The sequence below is a fragment of the Hyla sarda genome, chromosome 4 (assembly GCF_029499605.1).
Source record: "Hyla sarda isolate aHylSar1 chromosome 4, aHylSar1.hap1, whole genome shotgun sequence".
Lineage (NCBI taxonomy): Eukaryota > Metazoa > Chordata > Amphibia > Anura > Hylidae > Hyla > Hyla sarda.
The window spans coordinates 122,101,175-122,124,214 of NC_079192.1; the positions used below are offsets into that span (position 1 = coordinate 122,101,175).

Sequence of the window (23,040 nt, forward strand, 5' to 3'; positions counted from 1 at the left end):
AATTGTCCATAGCAACCAATCAGATCACTTTTCATTTTTAACAATGCCTCTGCAAAATGAAAAAAGCGATCTGATCGGTTGCTATGGGCAACTCAGTGTAAGAAAGAAGTGAAAAAAAGTAGGGGTGCGCTCTCATGTGTAGTGGGGAAGTGGTTGGACGGCAAGGAACCACTGCAGTCAAGGTAATGTGGTGTCCTGTTGGGGCTATCAGCAGCGGCAGCACCTCATCTGGGAAGTGGGTGGAGTGGAAGGCGGTAGCGGTAGTTGTGCAGCTCGAAACTCCTATCCGTAGAGAGATTTAGCTCTTAAGTGACAAGCTACGCCTCTCCATGAGCAGCAGAAAGAGAATTTATTCTTGGTTGTTATATGCAGCCACATTCCAGACAACCCATCCACGTGAGAAGCAGTGAAATGCGGATTTATCTCTTTACAATTTCCTGATACATATGTACCTCTGATCTAGTTAAACCGCAGCAGCCATTCATATATATATTTTTATACACAGCACTGAAGCTAGCACTCGGCTATACCATTATGTGAATGTACCCTAATAGAGGGCATGCTACAATTGGGTATCCTTTGACTGAAAGTACACATGTTTTCCAAATCTTGGACAGACCCAGGGTGTGTTCACATGTACAGAAATCTGCATATATTTTGATACTGCAGATTTCAATGTAAACTAATTGAAGACAGCATCAGATCTGCACAGGATACTTTGTGTGTGAATACTCTCTTAGGGGGAGATATATCAATACCAGTGCAGAGAAAATGTCGCTGAGTTGCCCATAGAAACAGGAAAAGGAGAGGAAAAAATGGGTTATGAACGAGCGCTACTGCTTTAAGGATTCAGGACGCCAATGTAGCACAGGACCGTTTATTATGGTTCAGGGCGATAGGACAACGCGTTTCGGCACCAGCATGTGCCTTCTTCAGGTCCACAAAACAATTTATGACGCCCTGTAGCCTGTGTTGTGCTAGGATGGCGTGACCACACCATCCTAGCACAACACAGGCTACAGGGCGTCATAAATTAATTACTTTGTCACAGGATTCCCAATTGTAGCATGGTAGGGTACATTCACATGGGGCAATAATGGTATAGCCGAGTGCTAGCTTCAGTGCTGTGTATAAAAATATATATATGAATGGCTGCTGCGGTTTAACTAGATCAGAGGTACATATGTATCAGGAAATTGTAAAGAGATAAATCCGCATTTCACTGCTTCTCACGTGGATGGGTTGTCTGGAATGTGGCTGCATATAACAACCAAGAATAAATTCTCTTTCTGCTGCTCATGGAGAGGCGTAGCTCGTCACAAGTACTAAATCTGAACAGACATGTCAGGGCCATAGCTTGTTCATAGTAGCTGTACAATATGTATGTGCCTGAACACGGAATTGTCTTGAGAAGGGGAGTTCATATAAGAGTCCTGGTGTAGAGGTTGTACTAGATCTATAGTTGTATGCAGTATTGGGGACATTTATATAGAGCCCTAGGATGTCTTGAGGGCATGACATTGTTCATTTATCAGTATATGAAGAGATTGTCTGATAAAGTAAACCTGGCACAATAGACCCTTAAAGGGGTACATTTTTTTTTCTTAAATTAACTGGTGGCAGAAAATTAAACAGATTTGTAAATGACTTCTATTAAAAAAATCTTGATCCTTCCAGTACTAATCAGCTGCTGTATACTACAAAGGAAGTTATTTATTTTCTTTTTGAATTTCCTTTCTGTCTGACCACAGTGCTCTCTGCTGGCACATCTGTCCATGTCAGGAACTGAAGCAAATCCCCATAGCAAAACCTCTCTTACTCTGGACAGTTCCTAACATGGACAGGGGTGTCAGCAGAGAGCACTGTGGTCAGGCAGAAAGGAAATTCAAAAAGAAGAGAATTTCCTTTGTAGTATAGAGCAGCTAAGTACTGGAAGGATCAAGATTTTTTTTTTTTTTTTTTCATAGAAGTAATTTACGAATATGTTTAACTTTCTTGCACCAGTTAATTTAAAAGAAAATGTTTCCGGTGTAGTACCCCTTTAACTACCGACTTTATTCATCTTATTTCTGCTTGGTTTCCATACTGCTCCAGCAGTGTTGTCATCCTTTCTATATGTTCATGTCTTTTGGAGCCATGATGTGCCATATATTCACCTGATCAGTGCCAGTCACTAGTTCTATACATATTAGCATCCCTGCCAAAGCCAGTGATTGTCATAGTGGTTACATGGTTGGATAGACATGCAGCATTGATACTGGATTTTACATGTAAGTTTTGGCTGGTTTATTTTATAACAGTGGTCTCAAACTGTGGCCCTCCAGATGTTGCAAGACTTCAACTCCCAGCATGCCCGGACAGCCGTTGGCTGTCCGGGCATGCTGGGAGTTGAAGCTTTGCGACATCTTGAGGGCCACAGTTTGAGACCACTGTTTTATAACATTCTCTAAAGCCATTTTCTCTACTTAAAGGGGTATTCCAGAAAAAAACTTTTTTTTTTAGATCAACTGGCTCCAGAAAGTTAAACAAATTTGTAAATTACTTCTATTAAAAAATCTTAATCCTTTCAATAATTATCAGCTGCTGAAGTTGAGTTGTTGTTTTCTGTCTGGCAACAGTGCTCTCTGCTGACATCCCTGCTTGTCTCGGGAACTGCACAGAGTAGAAGAGGTTTGCTATGGGGATTTGCTTCTAAACTGGGTGGTTCCCGAGACACGTGTCATCAGAGAGACAGAAAAGAACAACTCAACTTCAGAAGCTCATAAGTACTGAAAGAATTAAGATTTTTTTTAAATCTGTTTAACTTTCTGGAGCCAGTTGATATATAAAAAAAAAAGTTTTTTCCTGGATAACCCCTTTAATTAGATCCTATGTGATTAGTCCACAGCAATATGACTCTACTAATCTAATGTATGAGAAACTTGTTTAGCCTTGTGTCCTTATAATTTGAGTAAACTTTGTCTATTGTTTTCTTGTTGCTTTTCTTCCAAAGACTAAAATAATTAGCAAACACAAATGAAGAAAAAATTGACAAGTCTGTAGGCAGCCCCCGCCACCTTACATTAGTGCTGGTTTTCAATGGGACTTTGTTGCCTCTAACATACATGCACGTTTGTTGGCCGATTGTCATAGGAAACCAGTACGTGCAGCCTATTTTGGAGTGTGAGTGTACACCATGGATCTGAATGGGAACCCAGCAATGTACACTAACCTACAAACTCTATACAGGCGTTCTCCTCGCCAGATATAAACCCAGGACCTCAGTGCGACCCGGTAGCTGTGTTGGCCAGTGAAAATCCATTCAGAGCTTCCAGATGTTTGGTCACTCAACAGTGCCGGTCCTTATTGGAGTATAACTCCTTCACTTACATGGCTGAGACAGATATGTTATGTAAGAAGAGTATTTAGAAAGATTTTGTCCCCCCTCCAAGTTTACCACAAATGTGAGCCGCAAGTTGTCTTGCAATAATCCAATAGGCTCTGTATGTCTGGCCTGCTAGTTGAACTGTGCTCCATAATACACACACTGGTGCAGCCGGCGTCCCCGAGTATTGCGTATCAAGCCTGTAGACAAATAGAAATGAGCTGAATGTCTGCGTTTCATCCACAGTCTCCCTCAGGTTGGCAGTGTTCAGTTTGGTGGTGGTTTCCGTTTAGTTTGTGGTTGGTTAAGCAATGTCTGGAGTGAGGTTGTTTGCCTTTCTATTTTCCATTCTGTATCACTTGGGGCATATTGGTTAGCACTGCCTGCACTTTTAATAGTCCCTTATCTCTGCTACTTGACAGTTGTTTATCTAGTTGGAGCCTATTTTGGCTGTTGTCGCACCTGCTGTGACCATTGGGGAGTAGACTCAGACTCCTCGATATTTTGTAAATGTAGCCTGTCCGGTTGAGGACAATGTAGTGTTTGCCATTGGCCCCGTTCAGGTGTGTCCTAATAGACCAACCTTTTTCAAATTTCAACTAAACAGAATTAGTTTTCAGGGTTAAATTTTAGTTATAGATAACAGAATAGAACTGTAGTTCTTAGTCAGGTCCTTCTTATTGGAACCTAATAACATTTTTATGCTGCCTAAAACCAGTTATTGGGACAGTTTGTGGTGGCTTTGCTCTGCTGCGATGGGTAGGATCAGACAGAGTTCTATCAATCAAGGCTGGTGGGGAGAAGCCTCATCCTAATGACTGTGGTTCAGGCAGCATGAAAGTGATAATGGGTTCTCTTTTAAAGGCGCCATGTCAGAACCTTTCTGAAAGGGCAGTAAAAAAAAAAAGGCTGGTTGCCTTTTAAAGGGGTACTCTCCATGGCAAGCATAACAACATAATGCTCTGCTTAGTGCATGACAAGGTAAGGTTTTTTGCATTCTGTCTTGCACTATCCCTTGTATTTGACGTAACACAATGTAGCAGTTTTGCCTCACATCTGCTTTCAAGGTCCACATCAGTCCGTATTGAGGTAGTTTGCCTCTCCCTTGAAGATAAAAATTACAAACAGGTACCTTCTTGGCTCCCTTACAGTCACTGCCATTTTCTCCTGCGCCTAGGCCGCGGTCAACTTTGGCCTGCAGCCACTAGAGGTTTGCAATGTCTTTACTTTTGGGAGGCAATTGTCCGTGTGCCGAAGAAAGGGACTCTCCCAGTCTCCAGTGGCTACAGACACAATGCTGCCTGTGGTCTAGAGACTTTACAGGCTACGGGTACGTTCACACGTGCGTATTTTCGCTGCGGATCCGCTGGTGAAGGCCCCGCTCTGTGCTGGCTTTATATGTGCCTGCTGGTAGTGGCAATGCGCCGCTACGAACAGACAGTGCAGCGATGTGCGTGGCTATTCGCACATCGTGGCCGGTTTCCCTGCTTTGGGCTAGGCAGAGAGCTCCCGCACATCGCAGGGTGTCTGCTGGTAGCGGTGTATTGCCGCTACGAGCAGGCACATGTAAAGCCAGCATAGAACGGGCCTTCACCAGCGGATTTGCAGCTTAAAATATGCTGTAAATCCGTGCTTGTGAACGTACCCTTAGGCTGTATTCACACCACGTTTTCAGCCTACGGTTACCAAATCCGGCTGGGGGAGGGGAAAACCGGGCTCTCTCGTACCCCAGCCGGACCGGCGCTGAAATCCATTTACTTTAATGAGCCGACCGGAGCCAAACAGTGATGCCAGTCGGCTACTTTTTTACCCGTAACCGGTTTCCTGACCGGACCTAAAATCGTAGTATACTACGGTTTTAGGTCCGGTCACTAAACCGGATACAGGTAAAAAAGGAGCCGATCAGAGTCACAGTTTGGCTCCGGTCGGCTCATTAAAGTAAATGGATTTCAGCGCCGGTCCGGCTGGGTTACGGGAGTGCCTGGTTTTCCCCTCCCCCAGCTGGATCCAGCAACCGTAGGCTGAAAACAAGGTGTGAATGCAGCCTAAGACGTGCTAGGACACCTGGGGTGGTGCTCTGCCACAGGCATCTGATCGCTATCTTCCCCACCGGAATGGGTTATTGCAGCACTTTGTTGGGAACCACTAGTGACCTTGAAAAATGTTGCGGGTTGGATGTTCCCCTTCCCTGGCCTTTTCAGTATAAGCATGCAGAATTAGTAGGAAATCAAGTTTACAGCAGTTCCTTGGTATAACTCAGTCACCTCATTTGCTCTGGAGTGATTCTTATAATAGAGCAAAAAGCCATGCGGAAAACCACCCCTCTATGGCTGCCCTTGGACAGATGCCTACTGATTTACACCAGCCGGTGCTCTGTTCTTAGGTAGAATACAGCGCTCTATATTATACCATTATGTGACAGGTTGATTGTCAGTAAGTCTTTACTAGTTGTCCACATAATAGTCAGAAGATGGAATTCCCTGTTAATATTGTTTGCATTGCTTGTTTCAGGCTGGCGGCACAGGTGACGGTGTATAATGACATACCAGCCATGTAAATGAGGTTTGTCAGGAGTGTTAGATCTATATGAAGATACTGCTGTGTATTATCATCCTGTCTCTTCTCCCCCATGCATTGCTTCACTTCTGCCTGTCTCTGGGGTATAGCTACGCACACACCGCTCTTTACTGTTTCAGAATTGAGGCAGAGGAAAATGAAATGACTTTACAGCAGCTTGTGACAGCCCGGGATGGTATTTCCAAGGACCTGCGGCTCCAGCCTGTCTCTTATATTTTACACTCCTCTCCACCTTCTGTAAAGAGATGGAACATCACATTGGAGTCAGAAATACGAGTCCAAACATGACGTCTCCTCTAAGCGACTAAACGCAAAAACCTAGTGCAAATTAATCACCGGTTCGTCAGAACAGACAAGGGCTTCATTTAGGTTTTCCAGGGAACTTAAAGGGGTACTCCCGTGGAAAACTTTTTTTTTTAAATCAACTGGTGCCTGAAAGTTAAACAGATTTGAAATGACTTCTATTAAAAATCTTAATCCTTCCAGTACTTTTTAGTGGCTATATACTACAGAGGAAATGCTTTTCTTTTTGGATTTCTCTGATGTCACGACCACAGTGCTCTCTGCTGTCCATTTTTTGGGACTGTCCAGAGCAGGAGAAAATCCCCATAGCAAACATATGCTGCTCTGGATAGTTCCTGAAATGGACAGCAGAGGTCAGCAGAGAGCACTGTGGTCGTGACATCAGAAAAATCCAAAAAGGAAAGCATTTCCTCTGTAGTATATAGCCCATAAAATGTATTGGAAGGATTAAGATTTTTTTATAGGAGTAATTTACAAATCTGTTTAACTTTCTGGCACCAGTTGATTAAAAAAAAAAAAAAAAAGTTTTACAGGGGAGTACCCCCTTTATTATTTTTCCTAGCATTCTTTGCACTAATTTGAAGCAGAAGCCGGAGTCTTGCATGTCCTGACACTTCTGCTTGGGGTTTTATTGTACACCTAGAATATAACATGGAGGATTATAGGGCAATTTTAAAGGGTGCTTCCACACCTTGCTGCACGTGCCAGTCTCTTGTGGTTACCTCTTACCAGCACTAAGACATCCAAAAGCTGATCAAGAGAATTGCTGTTGACATGGTCTCATGTGGGCAGTCTGTGCAGCGTCACGCTAAGGCTGCATTCACACCACGTTTTTGCAATACAGTTCCCGTATCAAGTTTTTGATAAACGGATTCCTCAAAACCGAACTAAACTGTATCAAAACGTGTGTACAAATGTTAACCCGTATACGGTCTTTAAAAAAATGATGTCTGGTTGCATCTGTTTTTTTAAGGGAAAAAAAAGTGTAGGTTTTTTAACTTTTCACTCCATTGTGAATAAAGTTTCACTTGTTTGATTGAAATTCCAAGAAAAAAAAACTGTAAAGTCAAAAACTGGATGGAACCATACACACATACAGTTCTCTATGGTTCCCATTGACTCCCGTGTTAAAAAAAAAAAAAAAAAAAAAAACATATATGGTTTCAATACGGTTTTTCACCCAGACCAAAAACCGTGGTAGGCTACGGTTTTGGATACAGGAAAAAAACAGGCAAAACCGTACAAGACGCAAAACAGACACAAGCTGATGCATTGTTTGGCATACGGTTTTCAATGGAGAGTCAATGCATACGGTTTTCAATAGGGTTCCGCATGGTTTTCAAATTGGAACTAAATTGCAAAAACGTGGTGTGAATGCACCCTAAGACAGAGTTCTCCAACCAGGGTGCCTCCAGCTGTTGCAAAACTACAACTTCCATGCATTCTCGGACAGCCGTTGACTGGTTGGAAAGCAATGCTTAAAGGGGTATTCCAGGAAAATTTTATATATATATATATATATATATATATATATAATGAACTGGCTCCAGAAAGTTAAACAGATTTGTAAATTACTTCTATTAAAAAATCTAAATCCTTTCAGTACTTAGGAGCTTCTGAAGTTAAGGTTGTTCTTTTCTGTCTAAATCCTCTGATGACACCTGTCTCGGGAAACGCCCAGTTTAGAAGAGGTTTGCTATGGGGATTTGCTTCTAAACTGGGAGTTTCCCGAGACAGGTGTCATCAGAGAGCACTTAGACAGAAAAGAACAACCTTAACTTCAGAAGCTCATAAGTACTGAAAGGATTAAGATTTTTTAATAGAAGAAATGTACAAATCTGTATAACTTTCTGGAGCCAGTTGATATACTGTATATAAAAAAGTGTTTTCCTGGAATACCCCTTTTAAGATTATTGCCTTATCACTGTATACAACAGTTAGTGATCAATAGGTCTTACCACGTAGATGACCAGAAGGAGCTCCTGCATGATATGGGGTGAGGGGCGGCTTTATTCAAGGAGATGTATAAAGGGCGAGAAGCCGTAGAAGAGTTGATGCCCTACACTATTTAGCGGTCTATTTTGACTACCTGTTTGTGTTCTGTTGCATTGTAATTTTAGCAGATAGTAAAGGGCTTGGAACGTGCAGAATAACACGAGGAGACAACACGTCGAGGTTATGTTTACTGTCCTAATGGTATGTTGTAGTATTTACATGGAGTGTTAGGTTTGTAGTGAACTTTTATTGGATATCCTGTAAGTAATACAGCACGCTTCCTTAGTCCCAACTTGTGATGCATGACCATCGTAATATGTAACACATTGCAAGGAACTGAAGAGCAGCTTGACCTTTATTTCATGACATTTTTTTAGTTTTTTTTTTTCACAGTGCAACTTGAGCTTTGATTCATTACATAGTTCAGTGTTTTCCAACCAGGGTGCCTCCAGCAGTTGCAAAACTACAACTCCCAGCATGCCCGGACAGCCAAAGGCTGTCCGGGCATGCTGGAAGTTGTAGTTTTGCAACAGCTGGAGGCACCCTGGTTGGAAAACAATGACATAGTTACATAGTATGGTTGAAAAATGACAACGTCCAAGTTCAACCAAGGAGGTGATTGGTTGGTGTTGTCGACACTGACCTATTGTTTTTATTGTATTGAGGTATCTTTATTAACCCCTTAAGGACGCAGGGTTTTTCGTTTTTTGCACTTTTGTTTTTTCCTCCTCACCTTTTAAAAATCAGAACCCATTCAATTTTGCACGAAAATTGATACGTTTAAAATTGTCATCTTCTGACCCCTATAACTTTATTTTTCTGCGTATGGGGAGGTATGAGGACTAATTTTTTTGCGCTGTGATCTGAAGTTTTTATTGGTACCGTTTTTGTATTGATCGGACTTTTTGATCGCTTTTTATTCATTTTTTCATTATATAAAAAGCGACCAACAATACGTTATTTTGGACTTTGGAATTTTTTAGCGCGTATGCCATTGACCGTGCGGTTTAATTAATAATATATTTTTATAGTTCGGACATTTATGCACACGGCGATACCACATATTTTATATTTATTTAAATTTTTTTTTTTTGGGAAAAAGGGGGGTGATTTGAACTTTTATTAAGGAAAGGGTTAAATCACATTTATTAACTTTTTTTTTACACTTTTATAGTTTTTTTTGCAGTGTTATAGCTCCCATAGGGACCTATAACACTGCACACACTGATCTTATACACTGTTCACTGAAAAGCCATAGCTTTGCATTGATCAGTGTTATCGGCGTTCGATTGCTCAAGCCTGAATCTCAGGTTTTGAGCAATCAATCGCCGAAGGGACACGCCGGAGGAAGGTAAGAGGACCTCCGCCTGCGTCCCCGCCCACGTCCCATTTTAACTGCGGTGGTCACGATCAGCCCCACTGAGCAGCCGGGAAAGTTTTACTTTCGTTTTATTTTTGGAGAAAAAGCTGGTGCAAGCATTTTCTTTTTCTCCGGCTTTTCTCGATCCTAAATTAACGGGCTTCACAGTGTGAACGTAGCCTAAACTTTAGCCTTCCTTTACCAATTGTCCATTAAATGCATTCCTTTCTGTGGACCTGGTGTTCGGGGAATGGGAGGGGGTTGCTGAAGATATAAGCCATTGGAGCAAAACAGGTTTTAAGTTAATCCATTTAGGAAACCAAAGCTGATCAAAGGTCTTCTCCGCAGTATGAAGCGTTGACCATAGAAAAAGGTGCTGAAATCTTCCAAAAGGATTTATTTCCTTTTCCCCCTGACTGTCATGTGGTGAACACCTGCAATCGCGCCTCTGTCCTTGTCTCTGCTGGTTACGCTGCACCACCAGTCAGTTCATTAGTGAAGTTCACAGCTGCCCGCTGGGTAATGCCCCGGGGGCACCTCCATCTGTTACCCCGACTGTAAAATTCCTTCTTCCCAATTACCATTTGCTGACTAGACAGACCAATTCTGCCAGTTTACTGTCTGGAGCTCAGGCATCGTACAGAGCATTAGTGCAGCGTCTCCTGTACTTTATGGAGTTGTCCGCATGTTTACTACATTTCTGTGGTATTACTCATCCCTTGTACCATCAGTCTTCATGTATATTCTTGTTTTGCATCTGTCTGTAAATGTTTTTTTTTTTTTTTTTTCACTTCAATATTTTTAAGGTATTGCTGTTTATTCAGTCTAAAATCGTTCCTTGTCAGGAACCTCTACCTTTGTAAATTTGCCAACCTTGGCCTATTTATGGCAGAATTATACTACCGTCTAAGCCGAGGCCCCTAATTTCACCCCCAAAGCCCAGGAAAAGTTATTGACTCGAGCATAAGCCTAGGGTGGGAAATACATCAACCCCCCATGTAATCATCCAGACCCCCGTCATTAACACCCCCGTCATCATCACCCTGTCATCTTCCCCCATCATCATCCCCCCCCCCCCCCTTCCTTTATCACCGCCTGTCAATCCCTTCATCAGTGGTCTTCAACCTGCGGACCACTGATGAAGGGATTGACAGGCGGTGTCCGGGCATGCTGGGAGTTGTAGTTTTGAAACATCTGGAGGTCCGCAGGTTGAAGACCACTGCGGCCTTCGTCATCATCCAGACCCAACCCCTTTAAGTTTTCTACTCCCCTCGGCGAAGGACGGGTGAGCTGGTCCGGGCCATCTATGCTGCAGGGACCGTCCAGTGGGGAGGGTTGGTCTTTCTCGGCTGTCCATTTTCACCGGGAGGCCCTCTTCTCCGCTCCGGGCCGGCCCCGGACTAGTGACGTGGCCTTGACAACGACGCACAGGGACGTTCAAGCACAGGTACGTCTGCTGCGCACGGACGTCCCTATGCGTCGTCGTCAAGGCAAAGTCACTAGTCCGGGGCCGGCCCGGAGCGGAGAAGAGGGCCTCCCGGTGAAAATGGACAGCCGAGAAAGACCAACCCTCCCCACCGGACGGTCCCTGCAGGATAGATGGCCTGGACCAGCTCACCCTAACTTCCCACTGAAGGAAGGTGAGTAGAAAAATCGTACTGAAAAACTCTGCTTATACTCGAGTATATACGGTATATAAAAAGTGAACTTATAAACCTAAATTTCATTATTTTTTTTCTACAGATATGCAGTCAGCCCTGAAAACATTATCCTCTATGGCCAGAGCATTGGCACAGTCCCTACGGTAGACCTAGCATCACGTTATGAATGTGCAGCTGTCATTCTACATTCCCCCCTTATGTCGGGGTTGCGGGTTGCTTTTCCTGACACAAGAAAAACCTACTGTTTTGACGCCTTTCCCAGGTAAGACAACAGATTGCTTGTACAAAGAGTCGTTTTGAAGCCTAGTATAATTTATATTGAACTTCTTCCACCAAATACTAAAATGAGGCGCTTCCGAGTAGATTGTAGGGTTTTGTGTTGCATTTGTTGTCTAAAGGCGCAACATTAATAAATAACAGGGAAAAATACAGACTACACTCCACTCTTGATACATCAGGCCCATTGTGTTATATTTTCTATCCTATAGCAGTCTTTAGTTTCCTGTAAATGTAAATAGATGTATCCAGTCACTTAAAACAATCAGTGAAACTTTAAGGGTACGTTGACACTGTGTAATCTCCGCTCGCGGAATTTCGCTAGCAGAGATTGTCAGGCGGCCGCTGCAGAAAATACTTCTACGGTAGGAGCGCGTGGGCACTGCACCGTCACCATTGATGGCTATGCAGTACTCGCATAATTCCGTTCAAAAAATGAACATGTTCTTTCTTTGTATGGAACAATTTCAGCGGCGGAATTGTCCGCCACTTAAATTCGGCAGTGTGAATGGGTCTCGCGGAAGACCCATTCTCACTGATGGTAAAGTTCACTACGCGGAATTGTACTCGTGGAATTCCAGTGTGAACGTACTCTAAAGAGGTTATAAAGTATAAGGTAATGTATCTCCTATCCGCAGGATAGGGCATAAGTGTCATATTGCGGGGTGGCCAACTGCTTTGATCCCCATGATCTTCAGTACGGCATCCCGCTCTCCTCTTTAATACAGATACCTGGAGGGGAGATATAAGCCACAGCTTTGTGCCATGGTCAACCCTTTCCATTCAGGCAGAGAGCCGGGGCACCAGGTGGAAGCAGCTAGGGGATACGTTTTTGGATACTGGACTACTCCTTTAAGAGGGTGTTCACATGTACTATATATGCTGCAGATTTTATGTTAGCAGAAGTTTTGACGCCGTATTTAATCATTTAGTTACATTGATTTATGCAGTGTCAATGCCGCTGCAAACACAGTACATGTGAATGTGGCCTAAAGTATAATTCACCTTCTGACATGTCCTAGTTGGGATCGATGGGAGTCTGGCTGAGGAGACCTCCCACCAATCGCTAGAACAAAGGCACAGTACTACTCTGCTGAGCATTTTGTCCCTTCGCTTTCCGTTCCCTTACCTCGGAAAACAGAACGCGGGGAGTCCGAATGCATGACTGTCTCGCAGAGCTAAATAGAGACTGTTATGGCGTCCATACACTACGAGTTTGGCTGAGCGCTTCTGTCCTTTTGTTCTAGTGTTCACAACTTGTGACCAGGTTGTGTGTCGTTACAGAGTTGAATCAAAGATTAGGGTTTAAAGCGGTACCTCGGTAGAAAAAAAATATTTTCAAATCAACTGGTGCAAGAAAGTTAAACAGTAAATTACTTCTATTTAAATTTTTTTAATACTTATAGGACTTATCAGCTGCTGTATACTACAGATACATTTGTGAAGTTCTTTCCAGTCTGAAAACAGTGCTCTCTGCTGACACTTCTGTCCATGTCAGGAACTGTCCAGAGCAGGAGAGGTTTGCTATGGGGATGATTCTAATCTGGACAGTTCCTGACATGGACAGAGGTGTCAGCAGAGAGCACTGTTGACAGACAGAAAAGAAATTCACAAATATCTGTTTTATACAGCAGCTGATAGGTACTGGAAGGATTAAGATTTTTTTAATTGAAGTAATTTACAAATCTAAGGGTCCCATTCACCTCTAGACTAATACCAGAAAAACTGATACATGACGGTAATAAAATTAAATTAAAATAAGATTACAACTGTGCTTCAGATTTATGATGCAAATAAATTGTTTTTATTCATAGATATCAAAATAAAATACCGCTAATATAATATCTTGATCATGACAATCATAGTAACATATAAGCAATAACTCCTTACACAGGGCCCTTGTGTGGAGAGAAAAAATTGCAATAATAAAAAATATATGGTTTTAAAAAATATATATACGTAAAATATTGTGATACCGCAGAAAAGTCTTAGATCCAGTGATCCAGCATAAAGATGATGCAGTTAGGCAAGTTAAGCATGTATCCAAGTCCGCTTTTATATCAATTTGTGCAGCATATATTTACCGGCTTATGGCAATAGACGTGCCGAGCTTTGGAGCTGTGGTTCCTGGTCTTCCTATAGAGGCTGATATGCGCTGGCGTGCGCACCGGCGCGTTTCAGGGTACTGAATATTGACCCTTTCCTCAGTCTTCTACTGAGGAGAGGGTCAATATTCAGTACCCTGAAACGAGTCTAGTTATTTTTTACCGCAACATCACTGCTATTATCCTGTTACCGCAGTCTAACAAAGGACTTCTACCACTGCTCTTACTAATCCAGCTGCCAGCATTTGGTTTACACCGTTCTCACTAACAGCATTCACCGGGCTGACATCCAGCGCTGCAGAGCTGACGTCACACGCCGAGAATTCCTCCACGAGGTCTGTCTTCACCATCGGAGTCTGATCATGCACACCAGCGCATATCAGCCTCTATAGGAAGACCAGGAACCAAAGCTCGGCACGTCTATTGCCATAAGCCGATAAATATATGCTGCACAAATTGATATAAAAGCGGACTTGGATACATGCTTAACTTGCCTAACTGCATCATCTTTATGCTGGATCACTGGATCTCAGACTTTTCTGCGGTATCACAATATTTTACATATATTTTTTTAAAACCATATATATTTTATTATTGCAATTTTTTTCTCTCCACACAAGGGCCCTGTGTAAGGAGTTATTGCTTATATTTTACTATGATTGTCATTAGAGATGAGCGAACTTACAGTAAATTCGATTCGTCACGAACTTCTCGGCTCGGCAGTTGATGACTTTTCCTGCATAAATTAGTTCAGCTTTCCGGTGCTCCGGTGGGCTGGAAAAGGTGGAAACATTCCTAGGAGACTCTTTCCTAGGACTGTATCCACCTTTTCCAGCCCACCGGAGCACCTAAAGGCTGAACTCATTTATGCAGGATAAGTCATCAACTGCCGAGCCGAGAAGTTCGTGACGAATCGAATTTACTGTAAGTTCGCTCATCTCTAGTTGTCATGATCAAGATATATCAGCTGTATTTTATATTGATATCTATGAATAAAAACAATTTATTTTCATCATATATCTGAAGCACAGTTCCAATCTTTTATTTTATTACCGTCATGTATCAGTTTTTCTGGTATTAGTCTAGAGGTGAATGGGACCCTTTATATTTTTATTTTATTTAATCACATTGTACTTTGCGGTGTAAGTACTAGCCATTCATACCTCGACTCATTTTTTGTGAGCTGCACTTCCATTTATATTTTTCTATTCATTTACAAATCTGTTTTAACTTTCAGGCACCAGTTAATTTGAAAACATTTGTTTTCTACTGGTTTCCACCGGAGTTCCCCTTTAAGGCAATGTTGATGTGGTTTTCGAGCATAAATCCTGGCCAAACCCATTAATATTCCACTAAAATGGATGTACAGATGTGGCGCCCGTCAACTTGTTTGTGGGGTTGCTACATCTTCCAAACACAGCATGCCTTGGCCCATATGCCCGCTGGGCGGGTGCTACAGTGTGCAGGCCTCTTCCACTGGCCTTGCATGGATCCTACTGTACAGTATGCTTTGTGGCTCACCTCAGATACCCTGGGTCAGGTAGTCTTGATATTTTATACCCTATTCACACACTCATGAAAAATAAAGGGACTTACACAAACTGTCTACCAAAAAATCCCACTGTCGATTTGCCAAATTAGTTGTAAAATATCCTAAATACTAGAAAGGGATGAGTGGGGATATATCTACAGTATGAGGATTGGAATCATATTACCTGGGTGGAAACAATGGGAGAGATTCTCAAAGAATTTAGCGCGAAAAAAAAAAAAATTTGCTCCACATTTTCAAAGAGCTCTGTGCCGCGGTTTACACAGTTTAGTAAAAGTGGGCGTGTCCATGTATATTGTCCGCTATACATGATATTTTCAAAGGGTGAGAGTCCAGTTTACATCAAAAATTTCACACCAGCTTTTTGATAGAAATCACAGAAATGGTTGTAGTTTTATTGTTCATATTTATTTTTGGGGGGAAATGTGTTACTTAAGTAATTATAAAAAATAATTATTGAAAAGAAAAGAGATAAATTATATATATATATATATATATATATATATATATATATATATATATAATTTTTTTTTTTTTTTTTTTTTTTTTTCTTGGTCACTGCACTCACATTTAAGCTCAGAAATGTTTTATTTATACAGTTATCGCTTGTCACTAGTCACCATGGAATATTTTGTGAGATGTTTCCGCCAGAATTTTCTGGTATGTAAAATTTGGCACCAAAATTGCAGATTTTGGCGGGAAAAAAAATCCAATATGGCTGCAACCCAAAAAAAATTTTTGAGTGCGAAAAAACTAAAGTGGAGCGAAAATAACTTTTTTACATATTTTCAAAGTAGCACAAGAGACCTTTTGAAAATGTGAGGAGAAAAAAAAAGGTGTGAATAATATCGCTGGGACAACACAAAGCACAACTCTGAAAAAGCATCGGGAAGAGCCTGCCCACTTTGCACAGTTATAGAGAACATTTGTAAAATATCCAAAATATGAAGGTTATATACAAAATGTCTGCACTACATGTCGTATACACCTACAGCTGTCCAAGGAGGGGGTGAGGTTTCTTGTTTTGTAGTACACTATTGGGGATAGGGATGAACATATAAGAGATCTTCTTGATAGAACAAGGTCTTTGTTCAGCCAGCTCTAGAACAGTGCTTCCCAACCAGTGTGCCTCCAGCGGTTGCAAAACTACAACTCCCAGCATGCCGGGAGTTGTACTTTTGCAACCGCTGGAGGCACACTGGTTGGGAAGCACTGTTCTAATGGATCAAGTTTATTTACATTTTTTTGTCATGGAACCCTGTCATCATATGGAAAGAAAGTTCTCCTATTAAAGGGGTACTCCGCCCCTAGACATCTTATCCCCTATCCAAAGGATAGGGGATAAGATGTCAGACCGCCGCGGTCCCGCTGCTGGGGACCCCGGGGATCGCCGCTGCAGCACCCCGCTATCATTACTGCACAGAGCGAGATCTCTCTGCACGTAATGACGGGCGATACAGGGGCCGGAGCAGAGTGACGTCATGGCTCCGCCCCTCGTGATGTCACTGCCCGTCCCCGTCAATACAAGTCTATGGGAGGGGGCGTGGCGGTCGTCACGCCCCCTGCCATAGACTTGCATTAAGGGGACGGGCCGTGATGTCATGAGGGGTGGAGCATTGACGACTCGCTGCTCCGGCCCCTGTATCGCCCGTCATTACGCACAGAGCGAACTCGCTCTGTGCTGTAATGATAGCGCGGTGCCGCAGCGGCGATCCCCGGCGTCCCCAGCAGCGGGACCGCGGCGATCTAACCTCTTATACCCTATCCTTTGGATAGGGGATAAGATGCCAGGGGCGGAGTACCCCTTTAAAGGGGTACTCTGGTGGAAAACGTTTTTTTTCAAAGAACTGGTGCCAGAAAGTTGAATAGATTTGTAAATTACTCCTAATTAAAAATCTTAATCCTTTCAGTACTTATTAGCAGCTGCATGCTACAGGAAATTCTTTTCTTTTTGAATTTTTCTTTGTCTTGTCCACAGTTCTCTCTGCTGACACCTCTGTCCATATCAGGAACTGTCCAGAGCAGCATAGGTTTGCTATGGGGATTTTCTCCTGCTCTGGACAGTTCCATGATATGGGCATCAGGTGTCAGCAGAGAGCACTGTGGACAAAACAAAAAAGAAAGAAATTTTAAAAAAAATTGAATTTTTTCTGTAGCATACAGCTGCTAAGAAGTACTGAAAGTATTAAGATTTTTAAATAGAAGTAATTTACAAATCTGTTTAACTTTCTGGCACCAGTTGATTTAAAAAAAAAAAAAAAAACAAACTCCACCGGAGTACCCCTTTAATCTCTGTTTCCTTGCCAAACTTTTTCTAGTGCATGGCTGTTGAGTATTAGAATATCAAGCTCTCTGTATTGCTGGTATCACCTAAATACAATACTTATTGATTTCTTCAGAAACGACCGCTTCTATTCTGCACCCGATAACCCTGACATTTCAGGGAAACATGCTTCAGCTGTGGAGGAACCGTCCGCAGACTGTGCTGTTTAAATATTGGCTTCCCCTCTAGTCGGAAGAGAAGTTGGCCAAGGGAGCAATTCCAGTTTTTGCAGAATGTAAATGTTGTTTAACTGGAGCAAATGGAAAACCAGTGGCAGAAAATGTCATTGCTAAAGTAAAGGTAGATGTGAGTCCTGTTATGAAGTATTCAGTGTTCAGCATTCAGACATTTAAAGCAAACCAAAGGGGTTTCCAGGGTGATGTTGTTCTACATAATCGTTGCATAATGAAAAGCTCTGAAACCTTCTATTACACCGTGCTTTCTATATATATATATATTGGTTTGCTGTCAGTGAATGGAAACATTCTTGTTTACATGCGTAGGCTTAAAACCAGTACAGATACTCCCATCTGAGAGATGGATACAGGTATATAGGGAATACTGTGTGCCAAATACATCGGTCTAGGTGAAGTGTATCAGCCTTGGCGTCAAGGTATTTTAGCTTACATGAGATTGCCACAACTATACAATTTTGGAAACCCCTAAGTCAGGGTTTACCAACCAGGGCACCTCCAGTTGTTGGATTTCCGGGTAGGAGTTGTAGTTTAGCAAAAGCTGGGGGCACCCTGGTTGGGAAACACTGCCCTAAGCGATGAGTAATTCTGTATTTTAGGTAATTGTGGGTTTTCAGGCCTTGGCTATGAAGGACAGCCCGAATTCTGAGACAGTAAAAGATATTTAAAAAGGGGAAATGGTTTCACGAATCATTTCCCTAGACCAGTGGTCTCCAACCTGCGGACCTCCAGATGTTGCAAAACTACAACTCCCAGCATGCCCGGACAGCCGTTGGCTGTCCGGGCATGCTGGGAGTTGTAGTTTTGCAACATCTGGAGGTCCGCAGGTTGGAGACCACTGCCCTAGACTGTCAACCACAAAAAAGACAAGGCTGTAGTGATAAGAAAGTAGTGTTCCACTAATGTTATGTCTGTTTTTCCTGAAGGGCCCATGTTCGTGCTCTATAGTAAATGATGAAGGGGATCAGAGCTTTGCGAACACTGGTGCCATATTGTGTGAGCAATCTGGGAAAAAAAATGCACAGTGGAGAAGGAGATATATATATATATTTATATATATATTTATATATATATTTATATATATATTTATATATATATTTATATATATATTTATATATATATTTATATATATATATATATATTTATATATATATTTATATATATATTTATATATATATATATATATATATATATATATATATATATATATATATATATATATATTTATATATATATATTTATATATATATTTATATATATATTTATATATATATTTATATATATATATATATATATATATATATTTATATATATATATATATATATATATTTATATATATATATATATATTTATATATATATATTTATATTTATATATATATATATATATATTTATATATATATATATATATTTATATATATATATATATATTTATATATATATATATATTTATATATATATATTTATATATATATATATATATTTATATATATATATTTATATATATATATATATATTTATATATATATATATTTATATATTTATATATATATATATTTATATATATATATATATATATATATATATATTTATATATTTATATATATTTATATATATATATTTATATATATATATATATATATATATATATATATATATATATATATATATATATATATATATATATATATTTATATATATATATATATTTATATATTTATATATTTATATATATATTTATATATTTATATATTTATATATATATTTATATAAAATTTATTTATTTTTCCTGGATGTTGGTTCTCGACATCTTAGAGGAGAAAAGTAGGGATCGACCGATTATTTCGCCAATATTATCGGCTGATAATCACGATTTTGGACATTATCGGTATCGGCAATTACCTTGCCGATAATGCCCCGCAACGCCCGCACCGCGACCGCCCGACGGAGCCAGAATGATCGCGGACCCCCAGGAACAGGTAATTATAACACCGGGGATGGGGGGTGGCAATGGGGCAGTGGCGTTATGTGAGCTGAGGATGGGGGGGAGGCAATGGGGCAGCGGCGGCGGTATGTGGGCAGAGGATTGGGGGGGGGGGGAGGCAATGGGACGGTGGCGGTGGTATGTGGGGGTAGGCGATGGGGCAACTGTGGTGGTTAGACTCAGGACAGGCAGGGGGAGAGAAGCAGGCAGCGGCGGCGGCGGTCTCTGGCACTGCAAAAGCCACTGTAGTTCATTGATTTAAAGCGCCCGCTTTAAATCATAGATCAGCAACGGCTTCTGCCCCGCCGGGCAATTTATAGCTGATAATTTATACCGGAATATCGGTATAAGTTATCGGCCTGAAAGGTGACAGATTATCGGTATCGGTCGATCCCTAGAGAAAAGGGAAAAAAATATTTACTAGTCAGCCAAAACATTGTGTGGCGGGAGAGAACAGTATCTGTTGGAGATGAGTGAAGTTAGTGATTCGATTCGTCACGAACTTCTCGGCTCGGCAGTTGATGACTTTTCCTGCATAAATTAGTTCAGCTTTCAGGGGCTCCGGTGGGCTGGAAAAGGTGGATACAGGCCTAGGAGAGAGTCTACAGCCCAACGGAGCACCTGAAAGCTGAACTCATTTATGCAGGATAAGTCATCAACTGCTGAGCCGAGAAGTTTGTATCAAATCACTGTAACTTCGCTCATCTCTAGTATCTGTGGTCGGGTTGAAAGGAATCAGATAAATGTCAAATGTCCGGCCAAGGAGCAGCTGTCACGCCCCCTCCCATAGATTTGCATTGAGGGGCGTGGCCATGACATCACAAGCAGGGTGTGGCCGTGAAGTCACGAGCCTCTGCATCACCAGTTATCCAGCACGATGACTGGTGATGTTTGCTCCGTGCACCAGATGTCTGAGATGCCGCAGCCGAGATCGCGAGGGTCCCCAGCGGCGGGACCCCCGCGATCAGACCTCTTATCCCCTATCCTTTGGATAGAGGATAAGATATCTAGGGGTGGCGTAACCCTTTAACTACTGTAATACCAGGAAGAGGGAGCCCAGCCACAAACGAACTAAATTGAGCCTTTTCCCTGCAACACCGCTAGAGGCAGAAATGCACATTGCTCTTCTAAAAATTCTCAGTATTTGAATTGTATTCTAGGATTTGCTTGTCTTTAGGTGATTCTTAGTTGTCCTTTCATGAAGGTCCTAATGTTATATAGTTTAAATACCATGTTATACACATTTTATTATTAAAAGAGAACATATTTTATACTCCCTTTTTTACTTTTTTGGAAGAAAACAAAAGGTTGAAAATAAAAAAAAATAAAAATGAAAACATTTGTATGCGGTTTCTGTTAATAATAATATTAATAATAATACTTTTTTTTGTTACTTGCAGCATTGACAAAATTTCTAAGGTGACGTCTCCAGTACTAATAATCCATGGAACAGAAGATGAAGTGATCGATTTCTCCCATGGCCTGGCAATGTATGAGCGCTGCCCACGGGCTGTCGAGCCCCTTTGGGTGGAAGGAGCAGGGCACAACGACATAGAGCTGTATGCGCAGTATCTAGAAAGACTAAAGCAGTTCATATCTCATGAGCTACCCAACTCCTGAGAGCCTCCGCCAGTCTTACCTCAGTTACTGTGAACGGCAGAAGCGGCGAGTCTTTCAAGACGTGTCCACTATGGTGCTGGGCAATCATACCAATGCCCGAACATGCCCACATTGGGGCTAGATCACTCAGATCAAGCATCCAGTGGCACCTGTCTTTTTTTTTTTTTTTCTGTTTTATTTTTTTGGTTTTTCTTAATTCATGTGCTGTCAGCTGCTGTATCTAAAATCTCAGCCTTTTGGAGGAGTCCATTAAAAAGGATCTGGAGCCTCATTTTCTAGAGCACAGTTTATAGAACATGTTTACACAATAACATTTTGGAGGACATCATCATGCTGACGGTAAATCCCATCAAGACGGCTTCGGGGCCGCTGGCTTTTTTTTCTTTTCTTTTTCTTTTTTTATCTTGGTTGGACCTAAAGCAGAATTTTACCTAATAATACATCTATTCTACTTTAATGGATGATTTTTTTTTTTTTTAACTGAATCAAGGAGTTTTGCTTGTTTGGTAAATCATATAACGTGGTATTGTGATGGGGCATTTCTGGGCAGATTTGTAATTCCCGGTAGGACGCTGAATAATTCAAGTATTTATCCATGGTAAATTATTTCCATGTAATATCATGTAAGATGAATAAATGGATAGAGTTCATAGATCATTATTTAAAAAATCTCTTGAAAAATTCTTAACCCCGGCTCATGGGACATTCGCATAAGTAAAATGTGATGTAAAAATTTTAATGTGAACCTTTATTAGTAGAGAGCTGTAACTCCTTTGCCTTTAGTTTCCCTTCCCGTACTCACGAATGCATTCCATATAGATTCCGTTGCTCCCTTTCGACATTAAAGTCTTGCCGTTCTGTTTATTTCTTGTCCTTATACACGAAGAAATGACTGGCCCGCTTTTTTTAAACAACTTCAAGGGTTTTGTTAACTTTTTATCCCTGGATTTGTTTTTCTTTTTCTATTAAGTGATTTTTTATAAGGATTTGTGAGAAAAAAAAGCTGTAAAGAATACAAAAATTCTACTACAGTTTGTAGTATATTTTCCCCTTTTTTGACACTGGAAAGGCACAAAGTGTAACACTACATGTTTGGGTCTATGTCCCCTTGCTGGAGAGGTGCAGGCTCGACTCTGGTTCTTAATCCCTGTGGGTAAACAGGTGAACATCCCTTTTTCCTTGATCTCTAGCATTAAAGGGATTGTAGGCCTGAAAATATACTGTGAGTCTAAGAAATTGTTTTGTTAACGGAATATGCGCTGATTTGTTTCTTGTTGCTTGAGGACAGTACTACAATTGTGTTGGAATAAAGAATGCATGGAAAGGAGATATCAAGCCTACTGTAGTCTTTATTTCTATATGATAGGATATATTGTCACAGTGATCTATTGTTTGAAGCAAATATTTAGCTCTCTGGATCGCCACACATACACACCAATGAATGCAGTTTTCAGTGTTTTGTATGGTTGTCACAATAGGTGATGAATGCAGCATGCCTCTTTTTGTTCCCTGCACAGGTCACAGAGCATGCCCACAACACTCTCCCTTACAAGTCAGTGAGTTATCTGCACATGTTCATGTGGCTGCCCTAAAGAAAATATCTGAACAGGCAATTCCTTAAAGGGGTACTCCACTCCCTAGCGTTCGGAACATTTAGTTCCGAACACTGGGTGCTGGCTTCGGGGGTTTTCACAACCCCTCGTGACATGTTCCGAACGCTGGGGAGTG

At 41.2% G+C, this 23,040-nt stretch overlaps 1 protein-coding gene across 1 annotated transcript in view; it reads left to right on the plus strand.

Annotated features, from left to right (window-relative positions):
* ABHD17C (abhydrolase domain containing 17C, depalmitoylase) overlaps window positions 1–22,635 on the plus strand; it is a 47,042-nt gene extending 24,407 nt beyond the window's left edge. The window contains exons 2-3 of the mRNA XM_056571963.1: window positions 11,343–11,522; window positions 21,093–22,635. Of these exons, the coding sequence (XP_056427938.1) occupies window positions 11,343–11,522; window positions 21,093–21,312 (400 nt within the window). The 3' untranslated portion in view covers window positions 21,313–22,635. The remainder of the gene's footprint in view (window positions 1–11,342; window positions 11,523–21,092) is intronic.
* Window positions 22,636–23,040: the final 405 nt, after the last annotated feature.